General features: G+C 48.2%; 3 protein-coding genes across 3 annotated transcripts; 1 reads left to right on the top strand and 2 right to left on the bottom strand.

The window, feature by feature from the left end:
- Positions 1-504: 504 nt before the first annotated feature.
- Positions 505-750, bottom strand: CH63R_08417 (uncharacterized protein; the record flags this gene model as incomplete). Its single annotated transcript, XM_018303391.1, has 1 exon — positions 505-750. One exon carries the CDS (start codon positions 748-750, stop codon positions 505-507), a length of 246 nt encoding a protein of 81 aa, XP_018158169.1.
- Positions 751-3,039: 2,289 nt separating this feature from the next.
- On the top strand, positions 3,040-3,625 carry CH63R_08416 (uncharacterized protein; the record flags this gene model as incomplete). The annotated part of the gene is made up of 2 exons (XM_018303390.1): positions 3,040-3,136; positions 3,183-3,625. 2 exons carry the CDS (start codon positions 3,040-3,042, stop codon positions 3,623-3,625), a joined length of 540 nt encoding a protein of 179 aa, XP_018158168.1.
- A 734-nt stretch (positions 3,626-4,359) lies between these two features.
- On the bottom strand, positions 4,360-5,204 carry CH63R_08415 (interferon-induced GTP-binding protein Mx1; the record flags this gene model as incomplete). Its single annotated transcript, XM_018303389.1, has 4 exons — positions 4,360-4,819; positions 4,870-4,942; positions 4,998-5,037; positions 5,115-5,204. The coding sequence occupies 4 exons, from the start codon at positions 5,202-5,204 to the stop codon at positions 4,360-4,362; spliced, it is 663 nt and encodes a 220-aa protein (XP_018158167.1).
- Between the last annotated feature and the right edge of the window lie 13,740 nt (positions 5,205-18,944).

Here is an 18,944-nt window from a genome sequence, read left to right as displayed (position 1 = left end):
ACTACTGCTAAAACAGTATGGGATGCTGGCGATTTTCTCGATGCTGCTAGCGAGGCTTACACCTCTACTATCGACACTGATCGGGGCTTGCGGGACGTCATCCTTGGAGTATTTGCCGAACACGTGGCTCTTCTAGACCATGATGAAGCAAAGTCGCTCGTTAAACGACTAGGCTCGCTTGCTTTTGATCTCCTTGTGCATTTCCATCAAGAGGGGAGACTTCGGTATTGAGAGTTTGCTGGACAATTACAGTACATCTGAATACTTTCCGGGTCTTGTGGGTTTGTTGGGAATAACGGCACCGGTGGGGTGCTAGTGGGCCGCTAGGTTGTCCCGGCACGGTTTAATCAGGGTTGAGGGTTTGGAAGGGATCGCGTTTGATCAATGTCAGGTCTTGTAACACATCTTTCATACAGGGGGTCCATGTTCTAAATCTAACATTTATCTATGAGATCAAGTTGAGTAATACCGCCTAGCTTAATCGGCCGTTGAACTTGAAGTGTACTAATTCACCGTATGGATTTCAAGCTCAAAGATTCCAAACCTAAGGACTGCAATGATCTGCATCATGGGCTCAGGCGCGCTTCTCCCTTGCACCATCGTGCTCCTTTCATACCCTTCATTCGTCTTCAGGTCATTCTCCGGGCCAATATCCATGGGGTCGTCGACCAGAAACTCATCATTCGTGGCCTCACGAATCTTTCCATCGTCCGAGGCGTCCCGCTGCCAGTCCATCTTGTCTTCCCACATCGTCGCCTCTCACTCCTCCGACACTGACACTGTTCGTTTGCTGAAAGCTATGATATGGGGTATGGCATTAAACACAACTCGGCAGCTGGTGTTGGATTTACTGTGTGGCTAAACCCGACGACCGCTGTTCTGGTGGGTAACCAGAAAACTAAGTAACCTGACTACCCCACATCCGGGCCACCCCCACATCCGAGCCACCATTAACACCACTTATGCCACTATTCCCACCTATTATTCCTCAACCCTACCACCTACCCAGATGCAGCTTTCGGCTTCACTGGGTATTTCTGACGTGCTGGATTCACCCAGACTATCCTCTGCTTCGCTGGAGGACAATAGAGCCTGTTGGATCTGCTCTATCCTTGCGAACCTGCTGTTGGGCGACATAGGGACCTTTCTCCTCCGACGTTGGCGTTGTTCCTCCACCTGGCCCTGCAGTTGCTGGACCTGTTGCTCTAGTATAACCAGTCTAGTTGCCTGTTCATCATAGCCCTTCTGCACCTTTCTAGATAGGTGACGAATAGTATGGGTATCCAGGTCATCCTCATCTAACTGGTTGAATAGGTGTAATTGACGTCGGAGGTCAGGAGGGCGACGAGGAGTTGACCATGGGACAATAGATACAGCTTCGTCCCACTGCTGGCTGGACTGCTGGCTGGACTGCTGGCTGGACTGCTGGCTGGACTGCTGGCTGGAGGTTGCCTTGATGACCATAGTGTTGGATAGGGGATGCCTTGAGGAGACAGGCCATAAGCCAGCCCACTTCCAGCCTGTTTTTATGTTCTGGCTGGTCATAGCTGCCCTGCTAGCCTTATAATAACAGCCTAGAAAGATCCTCTTGCTGATGACTGTTGAGTCACTGCACCAGTCAAAGACATCTCCAACCTCCTTCCTATAGGCCTGCTTTAATGGTCCAAAGACTGAGACATCAAGAGGCTGGAGGACAGCAGAGGTATTGGGGGGCAGATATAACAGATAGATGTTATGCTGGAAGCACTGCCACATAAAATCTGTTGTTGTATGGCTGTGATGCCCATCCATAACTAACAGTCTGGCCTCATCTGGCTGGGCAGGTCTAGTCCTTGGGATAAAGACCTTCTCCAGCCAGTCAAGGGCAGTCTGGTCGTTCGTCCAGCCATTATCTGAATAGGTGAAGTGCCAGCCATCATAGGGGGATAGATCTGATGGAAACCACTGGGCCTGGACTGACCTGCCCTTATAGATGACTATAGGAGGCAAGGAGCTTCCAGCAGCTGAGATGCATTCGATCATTGACACCCATGCCCTAGATCCAGGCTGTTTTTTCTGGATGGCTCGTAATGCTGAAGATCCCAGCACTAACCCATTAACTCCCCTGCCCTCCATAATACCAGTCTCATCCATATTCCATCTATTAGATGGATGGATGCCCTGGATGGCAGGGATGTTATCTAGGCGTAGGAACCAGGCCTGGATAACGTCAGCAGAGTGTGCTTTATATCGCCTGGAATCTATTGCCTTAGGTCTCTTAGTAATAATAGATGGATTTCTCTGCTTAAATCGATGTATCCATCTCTTTCCTAGAGGCTGTTGGGTGCCCAGCAGACGCTCTGCTAGACCCTTTACTTGTTGATGGGTAAGGGAGCAGCCAAGGGATTCTTGAGTAGTTATATAGGAGCTAGGCTGCTCTCTTGGACCTGGGATAATCGCTGATAATCAACCCAGGCTGTATTTCTGCTTTGCCTGCCATGGAATCGATGTTGAAGTGACTGGTATGGTATGCCCCAGGCGCGAGCAGCCTGGCGGATAGAACGCCCATCTGCCACATCTGCAAGGGCCCGTTGGAGTTGGTCTTCGGTATATTGCTTCATTATATAGATAAGAAAGTATACTGAAAATTTAGTGTTGTTTGGTAAAGAATTGCAATTGTTGTGATGGTCTGAAAAAGTGGTGATGTTGATGAAGGAGGGGAAATGCAGAGGTTTTGGGTGGCTCGGATGTGGGGGTGGCCCGGATGTGGGGTAGTCAGGTTATGACTTGACGCGTCGACGCGTCCCGTCTTTTATCATGTAGGGACCAGGGTCTATACTGCCCCGCGTCACTCGTGCTACATCCGCCGATCCAGCATTTTTTGCCTCAAGCATTGGTAAGGCCAAAGCCTTGAAAGCCTACGTCTACCATACGCGCCCACATCCTCATCATGAATAAACACTCGTCCCAGTACGAAGCTAAGTACCCCACTATTGGAGGTTCGATCTCACCAGCTGTATTTCTTGAGCCCTTTCGAAAGGCGAGACGACGAACTCAAGGATGGGTGAGCAGAATGCGGCATCTTTGACGGCGGTTGGTTATCAGCCAACCAAGAAACGAACCGACGACGATGTGATCTATCTCGGCACCTACAAAGGTGAGTAGCGCCTTGCAACGCTGCGATTTGACTAACAAGGCTATAGTGAAGGATTCTACTCATACCGTTGATGCCTCTCTGAGCACACCCGAGCGAAACAGCCGACTTTGTCGAGACCACGTAGCATCAACTCGGCCAAGGCTTCGAAAGAGCCATCACGGGAGAATTGACATGGCCTCCACGCTGAAGATACCCGCCGAGATGACCTACAAGCATGTCAGACTTGGTGTGATGAAGGACTTTATCGATTTGCGTCGAGCTGTATATGGGTTCTTTGACCGCGCAGGGAGGCTTCGCCGCCGTACGGAGATCAGAAAACGCACTGGTACAGCGGATCTAGTTCCTTGGTTGAGCGCCGCTCTTGTCGCTCATGATCAAGTCGAATATCGTCCATGCTTCCGAGGATTAACACATCAACAAGTCCGAAAGGAGTTGCGCTGCCAGTTGGCAAGAAAGCTTTATTCGCATGCCGCCGATGGAGAGATGTAGCAAAGCAGCTGGTAGCTACTTGAGGGAGGGGACACCGACAAGGCATCATCAGTCAGGAGTAAAGTATCAGCCAAAAGGGTTATGAGTAAAGGAGCAAGCACTGGCAGATACATTGCTTCGGCGAACATACGCAGCTGCGTCGGGAAACGAGGGTCGCCGTAATGCTCAACGATACCGCTCTGATGTTCAAGTACTGCCGACCAAAGGTCAAAAATGACCACTTTGACGACCAGTATCTGGCAGAAAGAGAGCGTGCTGTACAGCGTATCGATTTCGTTCGGTGCAATCATCCTTAATGCCAGGATGACCCAAGTTCCCGACACTGGATGCGTTCAGACGACAAGTCATGCAAAGCCGATCAAAGAAGGCCAGATGTGGTAGAATCACGGTCAAAGGAAGTTCAACCAAGGGATGAGTCTAGATTGTAACTCCTAAGGGCATGGATAGACGCATTATCGTTATGACCCCCCGTTACTTGCCTACCTTTGATTTTTCCGTGTAATGATATTGGAATCATGATCACTGGTCGATAGGGTACCTGCCCCGAAGCCTAGTCAGTGGCACACATGCTCAAGTTTTTCGGGCTGCGACATCATGAATGAACAATAGCAGTTGCACTTTGGCGCAACACTTGGCTTCTGTGTTGAACAGCCGCGCCCGGCCACGCCGATTTCCATTGAACTTCGTGGAGGTTGCGTTTCGTAATCTGTCTCGATTTCAAGATCGCAAGACCTTCAAGGCCTCCTCGAAGCTTGCCACCCCCCTTTTAAGGTCTGCCGCTGGTGTATCGACTCCGCGTCTTCCCCCGCGATCTGCTCAAGCTTGTCATGGTCGAGTTTCATAATCAGCTCCGGGTCAAAAACTTTCAACGGGCCGACGCCACCCTCAAGCAGGAGATGGAAAATGACTTGCTGGCAAATGACGTCGACAAAGCGATTGCCAGATACCTTCTGGGAAAGTTTGGAGGTATTGTCATATGCGCTACGGTTCTTGACAACATGGTATCCAAGTCTGAGGGTACTGCGCTTTACAAGAACAAGATCAATGATCATACCTTGGGTGGCCATTCCTGTAACGAGATCCGGCTTCGTGAGTACACCCATCGTTCGCACACCCTCAGGATCAGCGATCTCGGCAGGTTTAAGAATCTCCTGAGTGGCAATGTCGACGCTACATGATATGACTGCGAGTATGCTACCACAACTTAGCTGGTCGCTTTTTTAAGTGGAACCTTTGAGACTGACATAGTTCGGCGGGTAGCCATGTACGACTTCACCATATTCTCGACAAGGACGATATTGCTTTCTGTGGTGAGTCCTGCACGCCCGTCAATCGGTGGATACCTACTTACAGTGGACCGGCTGTGGCTTACCTGACGTGGGTACACGGAAAACTCTCGGGACATCAATGACCTTTCAGTGTTCTTGCTGTTTAAAGCAGCTTAGTAAAAATAAAAATAAAAGCAACTAGGAAGCTGAGAAGAACTAACGTCAGGTCCGCTGATCTCGATCTTGAGGATGTCCTCACTGAACGCCGCAAGCCCAACATCTTTCTGAGTTGCATCCATTCGAATGCCCATAGCAACGTTGTCCTGAAACGCTATTAGTGTAGGCAAAACAAATCACTAAGGCCATCACGAGCTGGCACATAGATGCTGGCACATGGACGCTAGCGCGAAGGACTGGATGAGCAGCCTGAAATGGAGTGGGGCGATTAGCTCATCATCATGTACCGCGTTTAATATGGGTACCCGGAGCAGGCGCGTAGCCCCGTTAGTGCTCTTCAGTGCTCGCCTTCCACTGATCATAGCTTTCCCTGCGGATGGCGCTGAGAACCTGACCAAGCTCACGGTCAATAACTTCAATGGCACAAGAAGGCTGTAAATCTATGCAGTACAGTACATAAAAGACCTGCATAAAGAAATAACAGCATCGCAGCGTGGTACTTGCCGCTGGCCAAGGGTCTTCACTATTGACCTTCAAGCCACCTCGAGTCGGGCTGCTGATGATGATGATGATGTATTTAACGTCCAGAGTAAAAAGGGACGTGCCGGGCGATGCCGACATGGTCTATCCTAATCTAAACTATTTTACAGGCTGCCGTCTTCACCTAACGTTCCTGTTCAGTGACTTGGGCAGATTTCGGAAAAGAAATTGGTCGCCTCCATCCATTCGCACAGAAGAGAAGCTCCCTGCGTCTCCAAGGGCATCCCTTACACACAGCCCAGAACCAGCCGCCCCAAGTTCGGTCCTACGCGATGGTGGCAAGCCAGCCACTTACCAGACAACTGCATGAAACAACTCCAGCAAAACAAGCCGCAAACCGGGCGGCTTCAAAAGACCTTCGCATCTTCGCACGTCTGCCACCTGAAAGCCCGCTCCGCAACGAGAGAGCCTACGACATCTACGCGTTCGTTCGTGAAAAGCTAAGTCCCCAAGCTCGAGAAGCCCTCAAGGGGATCGACCATGTCAAGACAGGATTAGCACTCCTACCATCGTCAGCAGATGGGGCAAAAGTCCTGCTAGAGAACAGAGAACAGATTGCTGCCCTTCTCCAGGCACAGGCGGTCGAGCAGCGCGACACCTGGATCCGGGCCTATATCGCAAACGTCCCTTACACCAGACACTGCCTGCTCACCAACACTGAGCTGGAAATCACGACCGAGGAGCTCCTTGAAGAGATCCAGGCCACGACGAAACTCAAGCCCGAAAAAGCATACTTTTCCAGAAAAGACGAAGCCGAAAGGCTAGGCACGGTGACAGCCTGGTTCAAGGCGGAAGCCGTAAGGCAACTACCAAGGCGCCTCCGTTTGATGGGGGCCAGCGTTTTCGTCAACCTGCAGTTTCCGAAGGAGAAGAGGTCTCCCCAATGCCACCGCTGCGGCGGCTTTCACAACGAACGAACGTGTACCAGAAGGAAGAGATGCCTCAAGTGCAGCTCTCCTTCCCACACGACCGAACAACACCGGGCACCTTGCGGCGGCACTGAGGGTCACGATGGCTGTGACTGCCCCTTTAAGTGTCCGTCGTGTAACGGGCCCCATGCCGCCTTTGACGTGACTTGCCCTATCAGACCAAAAGTGGTGAGGGGCGTAGTCCAGAGGAGGAACAAGGCACAGCTACGGGCCATCCGAGCCGAGGGAGAGAGATCGTGGAGGCTTGCGACCCAGCAGTCGCATCAACAATCCCGAGAAAGAGGAGAAGAGATGGACTGCAACCAAGCTAATGAGGGACATCAGGAGAATGCGGCCCTCTAGAGTCCTGCAGATCATGCAGGCGAACGTGGCCAGACGACCGCTCGCACACGAAACGGCACTGAATCTAGCCTACGCGGCCCATGTCGACATACTGCTACTTCAAGAGCCCGCTATCCGCTCGGAAGAGAGAAGGCTCACAAGATGCCACCCGGGCTTCGAGATCTTCACCCCAGTAGACAACTGGATTGAAGACAGACCAAGGGTGCTCACCTACCTCCGCAGAGGAACGGGACTACGGGGCGTACAAACACGCCCGCTGCCCAGCCCATCCACAGACCTGCTCTTCCTACAACTCCTGGCGGGAAAGCGGAAAGTTCTCACAGTCATCAACGTGTACAACGCCCCTTGTGGCTCGCTGCGACCAGGCCAAGCGATTAGGGATATCATAACAGCCTGGCAACCCGGACACCAGGAACGTGTGTTGGTCGCGGGGGATTTCAACCTCCGTCATTGGACCTGGCAACCCGAGGCGACCAGCTCCTCGGACGCTGATGACCTGGTGGAATGGACAGAAACCGTTGGCCTTGTCCTCCTGTCGCCGATAGGTGAAGCCACACATAAGGACGGCAACACGTTAGACCTATGCTGGGCGTCCGGCAGCCTCCACGGGGCATCCACCAGCATAGAAACGTCCCTACACACAACGTCAGACCACGAAAGCCTGCTGACCCGGGTCCCCTTGGCCCTAACCGATCCGGTCGACCCAACCCCGGGGAGGTTCCGGCTTGACACAATGGACGAGAAGCTCTTCCTCGACATCCTTCAGCGAAGTATACATCCCGTGCGCCATACTGCAAGCAACGCAAGAGACCCACAGGCTCTGGACATGCTAGCACAGCAACTCACAGATTGCCTTGTAGAAGCGCTTACGGCTTCTACAAGGCGTGCGCTTGGCAGAGGACCTGGGAGACCATACTGGGACGAGAACTGCAGGCGGAAACACCGAGCCTACACGACCAAGAGAGCAACTGTGGCAAGACTCTGCGCCTTGGGAATAGATTGTCAATGGGAGCGAAACGAGGAGGACGCTCTGAAACAGGACTTTCTCCATCAGCTTCGGCGCTCTAAAGACACGTACTGGAGAGGAAAGATCGCCGCAGCCTCCACTGGCAAAGACGTGTTCGAAATGGTCGGGTGGCAGAAGGCCAAGGGATCCTTCCAGACCCCTCCACTCCGGGATGGGAGCAATCCAACCGCGCTCATCTCACAACCGAAGGAGAAGCGGGATCTGTTCGCCCGCGTCCTCCTCAGAAATGCTGCCATCTCCACGGACATACCAGCAGAGAGCCCAGGACCTCGCCTGGAGGCCAATCTTCCTTTCCCGCGTGTCACAAAAGACGAGGTACAAACGTCAATCTTCTCTGCGAGAAGCACCACCCCCGGGTCCGACGGAATCACAACGGCCGTCCTCAAGACAGCGTGGCCCGTTATCGAGGACATCGTCTTCCGGCTCTACAGCGGATGCGTATGCGAGGGCTGGCATCCCACCTGTTTCAAAGAAGCTATCCTAGTCATCCTGCCTAAGCCGGGCAAGAGAGACAGGGCGCTCCCGCGCTCGTATAGGCCAATCGCGCTGTTGTCTGTGCTTGGAAAAGGCTTGGAGAGACTTGTCGCAAGAAGGCTTGCCTGGATCACAGTCAAGTTCCAGGTACTGCACGACCAACAGTTTGGGGCCCTCCCCCTCCGCTCGTGTAGCGACCTCATCGCTGCTGCCATCCACGATATCGAGTGTGCCTGGCAAAGAGGTCGTGTCACCTCTATGCTTACGCTCGACATCAAAGGGGCCTTCGACGCTGTGCTGCCAGGGAGGCTGATCCGACGCCTCCGATGCCAAGGATGGCCGGAGAACCTCGTGCGGTGGGTCTCGAGTTTCGTCCTCGGGAGAAGAGCAAGAATAAGGCTAGACGGAGAGATGGGGGACGTCTTCGACCTTGAGTGTGGGCTACCACAGGGCTCGCCCGTGTCTCCCATCCTCTTCATGCTTCACATCGAACCCTTATTCAAGCTGGGCACTGTTCATCCAGGCAGGAAGCGATCTCGATTTGGCTACGCCGACGACATTGCCATCATGGCAAGCTCAACCTCACTAGAGGACAATTGTGCCCTGCTAGCGAAAGAATGGGAAGAAGCCCAAGAATGGGGGGCGTTAGAGGGAATCACTTTCGACACCGATAAATCCGAGCTCATCCACTTCACCAAGAGACCAAAAGATAGAAACCCGCCAATCACCGTCAGACTGCTGGACGGGAGACAGCACACAGTTCAGGCTGTCAATCAAGGGGCCTCCCTACGGTGGCTTGGGGTCCACTTCGACCGGAGACTCACTTTCAAGAACCATGTGAAAGGCCACTGCGCCAAAGCATGCCAAGTGGTCAACGGACTACGGGGACTAGGGAACACCGCCTGGGGCGCGCCGACACACCTGCTGCGCCGTGCTATTACCTCCTGCGTATTGCCCATTCAGTACTATGCGTCAGAGGCATGGTGGCCGGGCAGGAATCGGATCAAGAACGGACACATCGCCTCGAACGGGGTCAACGGTCTACTCAACCAACTCGACATTACGCAAGCCAAGGCTATTCGAGCCGCACTTCCTGTGTATAGAACGACGCCTGTATCGATCCTACAGCGTGAAGCTGCCCTGCCCCCAGCAGAGGTGATGCTAGATGCGAAGCTCCATAAGTCAGACTACCCACTTTTCGGCACCCCCCCCATTTCGGCACCCCAAAAATGAAGCTATTCCCATCATACTCGTCGACTTCAATTAATCATTGACTTCTTCTAGATGCAACAACAATACAGCTTTCAGCTTCACTAGGGTATTCAGAGTCGCTGGATTCGGCTGCATCATCCTCTTTTTCCCCAGCCTTAAGTTGCGCCTGCTGGATGTCTTTGATGTTGGCGAACTTAGTGTTAGGATCCAGCTGGACTGCCCTTCTTTTCCTTACTGCAGTATTGGTGACTTGGGCCTGCAGAAGCTCCAGTTTCTGCTGGGTATTTGCCAGCTCATATGCCTGCTCGCTGAAGCCTTTTTTTACCTTCCTGAATAGAAGGCGTTGAGTAAAGGCATCATTCTCCAGCTCTGTGAATAGCTTCAACTGCCCAGCTAGATCCTTCATCTTCCTTGGCGTCGACCATGCCACTGCAGATGACGCAGATACCCATCCTTCAGCTTCCTTGCCTCCAGACTGCCCTTTGCTGACCTGATCAGATGATCCTGATGCTGCTGGTGTTGATGGGAGCAGTAGGGAGCTCATCAGAGGCTTCGCCATAGAGACAGGCCATAACCCTGTCCATTTCCAACCACTTCTAATGTTCTGCATCGTCATACCTGCAGTACGAGCCTTCTGATAACAGCCTATAAAGTTCCTCTTGCCTACAACAGTTGAATCATTCCACTGACCAAGGTATCCAAGCTCCTTCCTATAGGCTGCCTTGACAGGGCTGAAGACTGACTGATCAAGTGGCTGGAGGACATGGGAGGTATGTGGCGGTAAGAACAATAGATGGATGTTGTTTATATAGCATAACCACATAAAGTCAGTCGTTGTATGACTCCCATGTCCATCCATGATCAGCAGCCTGACCTCCTTGCCCTGAGGAAGAGTCTGAGGGATGAAGACCTTCTGCAGCCATTCAACTGCAGTGGCATCTGAAGTCCATCCATTCTCCGTTGCAGTGAATTGCCATCCTTCATAAGGGCCAAGGTCTAGAGGAAACCACTGCTGCTGGACTGCCTTGCCCTTATAGATAACGAGGGGATTCAGAACATGGCCCAGGGCAGAGATGCATTCGATGATGGATACCCATGCCCTTGATCCAGGCTGTTTCTTACGTACAGACTTCGTCTCAGACATGCCCAGCACCAGCCCATTAGATCCCTGGCCCTCAAGGATACCAGTCTCATCCATGTTGTATCTATTAGCTGGTTTGATGCTGGTGATCTCTGGTATGGCGAGTAGTTTGAACCAGTCCCTGATGACCTCAGTAGATGCCCCATTAACACGCCTAGAATCGATAGGGCGACTTCTCTGGACCTTGACTGATGGATTCCTCTTCAAGAAGGCTTGGATCCAGCCTTTTCCTATAGGCTCTGTATCCCCCATGGCATGGAGGATCCTTTCTGCGAATAGCCTCACTTGCAGATGGGTTGGGGCAACACCAAGGGCATGCTGAATGCGAACCCATTCAGCCAGTTTAGCCTCCTGACTAACAGAAAGTCTCTGCAGGTCAGAAAAGGCAATTGACCTTGGTTGAGTGCCCTTAATCCGATACTGAAGTGTTGATCTTGGGATGCCATACACCTGACCAGCCCTCTTAATGGGCATGCCGTTGGTTATTGCGTCAAGGGCCTGATTGACTTCATCTTCGGTATACTGGCCCATAAGGTTGAAAAGAAGCTCTGAGGAAAAAATGAGGTTATTCGCATAAGTATAGAAAATGTTGTTGATGTTGAAAGTTGAGGGGTATGTTCTGGTGATGAGGCATTTGAGGCATTTTTGGGGTGCCGAAATGGGGGGGGTGCCGAAAAGTGGGTAGTCTGACTTAAAGCCTCCGTAAGGATCCATCGCCTTGACGATCGACACCCCCTCCGAACGAGGCTCGGAGAGAGGCCCGGACCGGACTCAAGACTACGGCGAATGGCAAGCCTTATCGAGAGACATGCCGAATACATCGACCCGCTAGAGCTACCGCCTTGGGAGCGCTCAGCCGACTGGCACACAGCCCTGAGCATGGTCGGCTATGAACCAAGGAAGACCAAGGATGAACTGGCCACCGCCTTTACAGACAGATTGGGAGCACTCTCAAAGCGGGACATTGTTGTCTATACTGACGGTTCCCAAATGGTGGACGGTAGCAGAACAGCCGCTGGAGCAGGCTGGGTCGGGTACCAGGCCACACGGCAGATCTTCCGAGGATCAGAGCCGCTCGGCCACCAGACGGAGGTCTTTGACGCAGAAGCGCAAGCCGCTTTTCGGGGCCTACTGGAAGCCATGAGGTCCCCCACGGCGCGGATGGCAGACAATGTTCACATCTGCCTCGACAACCTCGCAGTCACAGCCAGACTCGTCACCCGGAGCCCAGGAAGCAGCCAGGCTAGGTTTAGGGCCTTTAGTGAGCTCTCCGTCTCTTGGGCACAGAGAGGACGGACGAGCTGGACGAGGCCTGGCAGGGTATACATTTGGTGGTGCCCTGGACACACGGGAATAGCAGGAAACGAGGAAGCAGACGCTCTTGCCAAGGAGGCCTGCAGACAAATCCCAGAATCACAGCCACAGCCTACATTGGCGCACTTGAAGCGGGAGTCCAGAGCAGCCGATCTCCAGGCTTTCGCCAGGAGATGGCCGTCAATCTGCCCTCGGCAGTATGCCGACCTTGGGATAAGTCCTCATCCCAAGCCCCCCGAACTTCGCCTTCCTCGGCATTTGCTAGGAAGGCTATATGCGGCAAGATCGCATCATGGAGACTTCGCAGCGTACCACGAGAGATTCGCCCACCAAGACGCACTGCTTCACTGCAGTTGCGGAAGACGCAAAACCCCAGTACACTTCTACTTCTGCAAGCGTGGCCGTAAGGCCACCCCGCGGCATCTCCGCCGACGTATGGCGAAGGCAAGCATAGATTTTCTGCTAGGTACTACGCAGGGAGCTTCTCTTCTGTGCGAATGGATGGAGGCGACCAATTTCTTTTCCGAAATCTGCCCAAGTCACTGAACAGGAACGTTAGGTGAAGACGGCAGCCTGTAAAATAGTTTAGATTAGGATAGACCATGTCGGCATCGCCCGGCACGTCCCTTTTTACTCTGGACGTTAAATACATCATCATCATCATCATCACGACGTGAGCGCTCACGCGCCCCACTTCAAGTGATCACTCCATACAACACCTGGATTACTGGTAATCAGGTGTAAGCCAAACCTCAGCAACAGACATACGGGACTTGTATATAGGATGGACTTGGACGGACTCAAGGACAGACTTCCATAGCTCTTCAGCAATCAACTTTGTGATTATCCCCTCGGATACTCTCGGCACCCTTCACTAGTGACCAACGTTACAAGCCCCTTGTTGAGTATACGACTGATCACCGTATCCTCTGAAGACCTGATCCTATCAGCACGACTTATATCACTGTTCCCCAGCTTCGTTGCCTCAGCTTCTGCTAATAGACACTACCACGGAAAGCCGACCGTAACATCTAGCTCTGTAAATAGCTTTAGTTAGCTAGTTAGATTCTTTATCTTCCTTAGTATTAACTATACTACTGTAGATAATGCAAATGCCTATCCTTTAGCTTCCCTACCTTCCTTACCTTTAGACTACCCTTTGCTAATCTAATTTAATAATACTAATAGCTTTAGTATTATTAGGAGTAGGAGGGAGCTTATAAGGGGTTTTACTATAGAGATAGGCTATAGGCTAGCCTATTTCTAGCTACTCTTAATATTCTTTATTATTAGGCCTACTAGATAAGCCTTTTAATAATAGCTAAGGAAGCTCCTTTTGCCTACAATAGTAGAGTTATTCTACTAATTAAGGTATTTAAGCTCCTTCCTATAGGCTGCCTTTATAGGGCTAAAGACTACTATATTAAGTAGCTAGAGAATATAGGAGGTATATAGTAGTAGGAAGATAAGATAACGTACGTGCATAGTGAGCTGCGCATCATAGTGAGCTGCGCACGTCCACTGCCTTTCTACCTCTTAAACCTTTACACCTACTTTCCTCCACGTACGAACATGACTTCTTCTTCTAAAGAAAGCCGTATTATCCTTGCCCTCCAAGCTATCCAAAAAGACCCAAAAATGTCTGTACGAAGAGCTGCCTCCACCTTTGAGGTTCCTGAATCAACCCTTCGCACGCGACGCGCTGGTGTACTCCCACGAGCCGAGACGCGACCGAAATCAATGAAGATGACTATAACTGAAGAGGAGGTGATTCTTGAACGAGTTATTGACCTAATCGATCGAGGGTTCCCTCCGCGACAAGAAGACGTACGAGAAATGGCCGACCAACTCCTAAACGCGCGCGACGGGACGCGTACGGGACCCCGATGGGCAGAGAACTTCGTACGACGCGTCCCCCAATTGAAAATGCGATTTCGACGTCGAATCGACTATCAGAGGGCCTTAGCTGAGGATCCTACAATTATACAAGGCTGGTTTGCACTCGTGCGAAACACAATTGCAAAGTACGGAATACTTGATGACGATATCTACAATTTTGATGAGACTGGGTTCCTGATGGGAATGCTGTCGCATGCAAAGGTTGTTACAACGTCTGACCGTAAGGGAAGGCCTCGTACGAAGCAGCCTGGCAATCGGGAATGGGTTTCTGTCATTCAGGGTGTGTGTGCAGATGGCTGGGCGATGCCTCCGTACGTTATCGTGAAGGGCAAATATCACCTCCTCTCCTGGTACACCAACGGCCAATTCCCAGCCACATGGCGCATCCATCCAAGCGAAAATGGATGGACGACAAATGATATTGGCCTAGATTGGCTACAGCACTTTAATCAGTGCACAAGGACTCGTACGAAGGGCTCTTATCGCCTCTTGATCCTTGATGGTCACAACAGCCATAAATCGACCGACTTTGACGAATACTGCAAGGAACAAAGCATTATTGCTCTCTGCATGCCTCCCCATTCATCGCACGAGCTCCAGCCTCTTGATGTTGGGTGCTTTAGCCCGTTAAAGCACTCGTACAGCAAGGAAATCGAGAAGATGATGCGGATGCAGATTTCGCATATTACTAAGGATGACTTCTTTCCTGCCTTTAAAGCAGCATTCTTTGCCTCAATGGGCGAAAACAACGTACGAGCTGGTTTTAGACAGGCAGGCCTTGTACCTTTTAACCCTGAAGTGGTTCTTTCTCGCTTGGATTTCAAGCCAAAGACGCCAACACCATCAAACTCACGGCCAAGCAGCCGAGGCTCCTGGGACGCAAAGACACCAACCACAGCACTAGAGGGCGTACGAAGTGCTTCCTCTCTTAAAAAGAAGATCCAAGCACATCAAGGTAGCTCACCAACACCAATGTACGAAGTAATTGACTTCCAGGCCAGAGGTATTAGCAAGTTAGCCCATAGGCTTGCTATTGTTGAGGCTGAGAACCGTAAGCTTCGTACGGGGATAGAGGTACTAAGTAAGCGCCGGAGGGCAAAAAAAACACGACTACGTCTTGGAGGGTCACTTAATACTGCTGAAGCAGAGGCACTACAGGGAGAAAAGGATGGTGTTGATGCTGGAGGAGAGAATAACCCTCAGAAGGAGGGTCGTACGGAAGGTGCTGAACCACGCGCGCGACGATGTGGCAATTGCGGAAAGTCTGGACATAACGCACGAACCTGTGAAGTAGTTTGGGATAGTGATGAAGAAGAGGGTGATAAGTAGTTTTAATTGATTTCGTACGTTGTAGTTGAATTAACTTATATAAGAGGTAGAAAGGCAGTAGACGTGCGCAGCTCACTATGATGCGCAGCTCACTATGCACGTACGTTAGATATTATTAATATAATATATTTATATAAATTCTATTATTGTATAACTCCTATAGCTATTAATAACTAGTAGTCTAGCCTCCTTCTTGCCCTCCTTACTCTAGGAGGCAGTCTAAGGGATAAAGACCTTTTGCAGCTATTTAATTGCAGTATTGTCTGTAGTCTATTTATTCTCTATTGCAGTAAACTACTATCCTTTATAAGGGCTAAGGTCTAGAGGAAACTACTACTACTAGACTATTTTACCCTTATATATAATAAGGGGATTAAGGGTATAACTAAGGGTAGAGATGCATTCAATAATGGATACTTATACTCTTAATTTAGGCTGTTTCTTGTAGATAGATTTTGTCTTAAATATACCTAGTACTAGCCTATTAGATCCTTAGCCCTTAAGGATACTAGTCTTATTTATATTATATTTATTAGCTAATTTAATGCCCTTAACCTCTAGTATAGTAAGGAGTTTGAACTAGTCCCTAATAACTTTAGTAGATACTCTATTAATACGTCTAGAGTTAATAGGGTAACTTCTTTAGACTTTAATAGATAGGTTTCTCCTTATGAAGGCTTGGATTTATTCTTTCCCTAGAGGATTTGTATTCCCTATAGTATAAAGGATCCTTTTTGCAAATACCTTTACTTACTAATAAGTTAGGGTAAAATTAAGGGTATATTGAATCTATACTTATTAGGCTAGCTTATCCTCCTAACTAATAGAGAGTCTTTAATAGTTTGTAAAGGTAAGAGGCCTTGCTTAAGTACTCTTTAATTAATTCTAAAGGGTAGTCCTTAGGATTCTATAGGTAAGGGCAGCCTTCCTTAGGCTAATGCTATTAGTGCATACTTTAATTGCTTAATTAATCTTATTTTTAGTATATCTGACTATAAGGTATAGAGGAAAGTATGTGTAAAAAATGAAGGTATTTGGATGAAGGTTGAAAATGTTGTAATAGTTAGAAAATAGAGGGCAGTTATGGTATTGAGGGGAAATGAGGCATTTTTGGGTGGTTGGAATGGGGGGGTGGCTGGAAAGTAGGTATGTTGACTTATAGTATACTCTAAGATGTAGGCATTATAGGCAACTATACTGTATAACTGGATTAAGGAAAAAGTAGGCCTATTAAGTACGAAAGTCGACTAGATAAGTAGGATATTGCAGAGGCACCTTTCGGGTGGAATTAGACATTAGAAAACGGCTTGTCTTGTCTACGTGTAAGAGTGCCCATCCCGGTGCGACTATATACCTCTGATGGAGTGGGGCTAATTTGGATCCAGCCGGAATAATAGTTGTTCTGGTCTCCGACCTCACGAGGCTGCACAATGCTATAAGGGCATCGCAATATAGGAACAATACAATATACATTCTTTAAAGAAAAGAAAAAAGTACATATAAGCTAGATATATCTATTTGTATATAGCTAAGTCTTATAGTTAGAAAATAGTTTTATAGATATCTAATTTAGTCTACATTGCGTTTTTTTACCTATGTGCATATGCAAATATTATTTAGTAGTAGAGTTGCAAAATAACTTAGATTCCTTAACCTTTTCTACTCTACAATAAAGGTTCTAATCTAGGAAGTTTATAATATAGTTAATATTACTACACTTAGAGCTTATTATTGCGCTTCTGTCTATTTAATAAGTAATAAGTGTATTAAACTATTAAGTAAACAACTTAATCTAGTCCTTATTTACAATAGGAATAGGCTTAAATCCATTATTACAGTTGGCTTTCTGTAGTAGTATCTATTAGTAGAAGCTGAGGTAATAAAACTGGGGAATAGTACTATAAGTTGTACTAAAAGAATTAGGTCTTTAGAGAATACAGTAATTAGTTGTATACTTAATAAAGGTCTTATAATGTGTATTACTAGTAAAGGGTACTGAGAGTATCTGAGGGGATAATTATAAAGTTAATTGCTAAAGAGCTATAGGAGTCTATCCTTAAGTGCATTTAAGTCCATCCTATATATAAGTCTACTTATATAGTCTTAGAGGTATTTGTATATTCAATATACAAGTACTGTACTCTTAGTATATAGGTACTGTATTCTTAGTGTATAGGTTCTGTATTTCTAGTGTATAAATCTAATTTAATTTTATCTCTATATAACTTATACTATAGTTCTTCTATTCTAGAGGAGTTATCTACTTAACCCTATTTTTTATCTATACAAAGGCTATACTACTTGCATTCTACTAGCTAAGTAGGGCTCTTATTACCTGTAACTTATTAAGTTATAATATTAAGTCTCCCCTCTAAAGGTCTTATTCTTAAAACTTATAAGTAGGTAGTATCTCCTAAATTAGGGAGTTATTAATTCTGCATCCCTATTTATTATAATATTAATAATATAATAGGTTGCATTTAAAAGTTAAGGGACTCCAAATTAGTACTTTATTTAGTATATAATAACGTCTTTAATTATTTTAGTTCTTCTAATACTATACTTTATACTTATTACTTCTGCGCAAAGCGTCTATATTAAATTGCTGAGGGTTCTAAAGTCTACTAGAGTTACAAGAACCTAAAGTGCCCTTGCAATAGTATAGTAGTAGTATTAAATTATAAGTTTTTTATTCTTATTGTAAGGTATCTTCTTAGTAGTATACTAATAAGAGTAGTATAATACTTAAGTAATTAGTATTAGGAATAGGAGGAGAAGGAGGAGTAAGTAAGTAATACTCTCCTAGGGCTTTATAAGAAGCTTACTTATATTTAGGCTAAGGTAGCTAAAGTAGTAGGTCGTTTAGTGCAAATTCATACTATTTGCAAGAAAGTTAAGGAGCATTATCTTAAGATATTTTCTTAGGGTCTATAGGAGCTAGAGGATAATAAGTTACTTTCTACTTTAGATACTTACAAGTAGAGTATTATAAGTAATCTTTAATCTATAGGGGTTCCTAATAAGGTTAACTAGCCTTCCTTTAGAATTAGTAAGGAGTTTGCAAATTTAGGTTCCTTAGTTCTAGAGTAATCTAAGAGCTAGAGTACTCCTATAGAAGCTCCTAGGAATACTAGAGGTTCTTAATTAATTCCTATAAGTTATCTTTATATTTATAGCCTTTCTACTTAATAAGATATTTATTATAACTATCTTTATTCCTATAGTTAATAATTCACTTAACTTTATAACGTGGCTGATAAGCGAGTCGATCAGACAAGCGAGTCGATCACCCAACCGCGATCATACCATCTTCCCGCTTTCAACACACGTCCATCGACCATAAAGAATGTCGTCATCAAACAAAGAAGCGCAATTGATCCTAGCGGTTCAAGCGATTAAAAACACTCCAAATCTTAGTATTCGAGCTGCAGCACGGATCTATTCAGTACCCTTCACAACATTACGCGACCGACTTAATGGAAAACCTTCGCGACGCGACATCATGCCGAAATTACGGAATTTGACGCTGCTTGAAGAAGAGAAGCTAGTTAAGTACATTCTTGACCTAGATGCCCGATCGTTTCCTCCCCGGATCAGTGGTGTTGAAGAAATGGCCAATCACCTGCTTGCCGACCGTGGCGCGCGACCGGTTGGGAAGCGCTGGGCG

The sequence above is a fragment of the Colletotrichum higginsianum genome, chromosome 5 (assembly GCF_001672515.1).
Source record: "Colletotrichum higginsianum IMI 349063 chromosome 5, whole genome shotgun sequence".
Taxonomy (NCBI): Eukaryota; Fungi; Ascomycota; class Sordariomycetes; order Glomerellales; family Glomerellaceae; genus Colletotrichum; species Colletotrichum higginsianum.
This window is presented reverse-complemented; position numbering and strand designations above follow the sequence as displayed.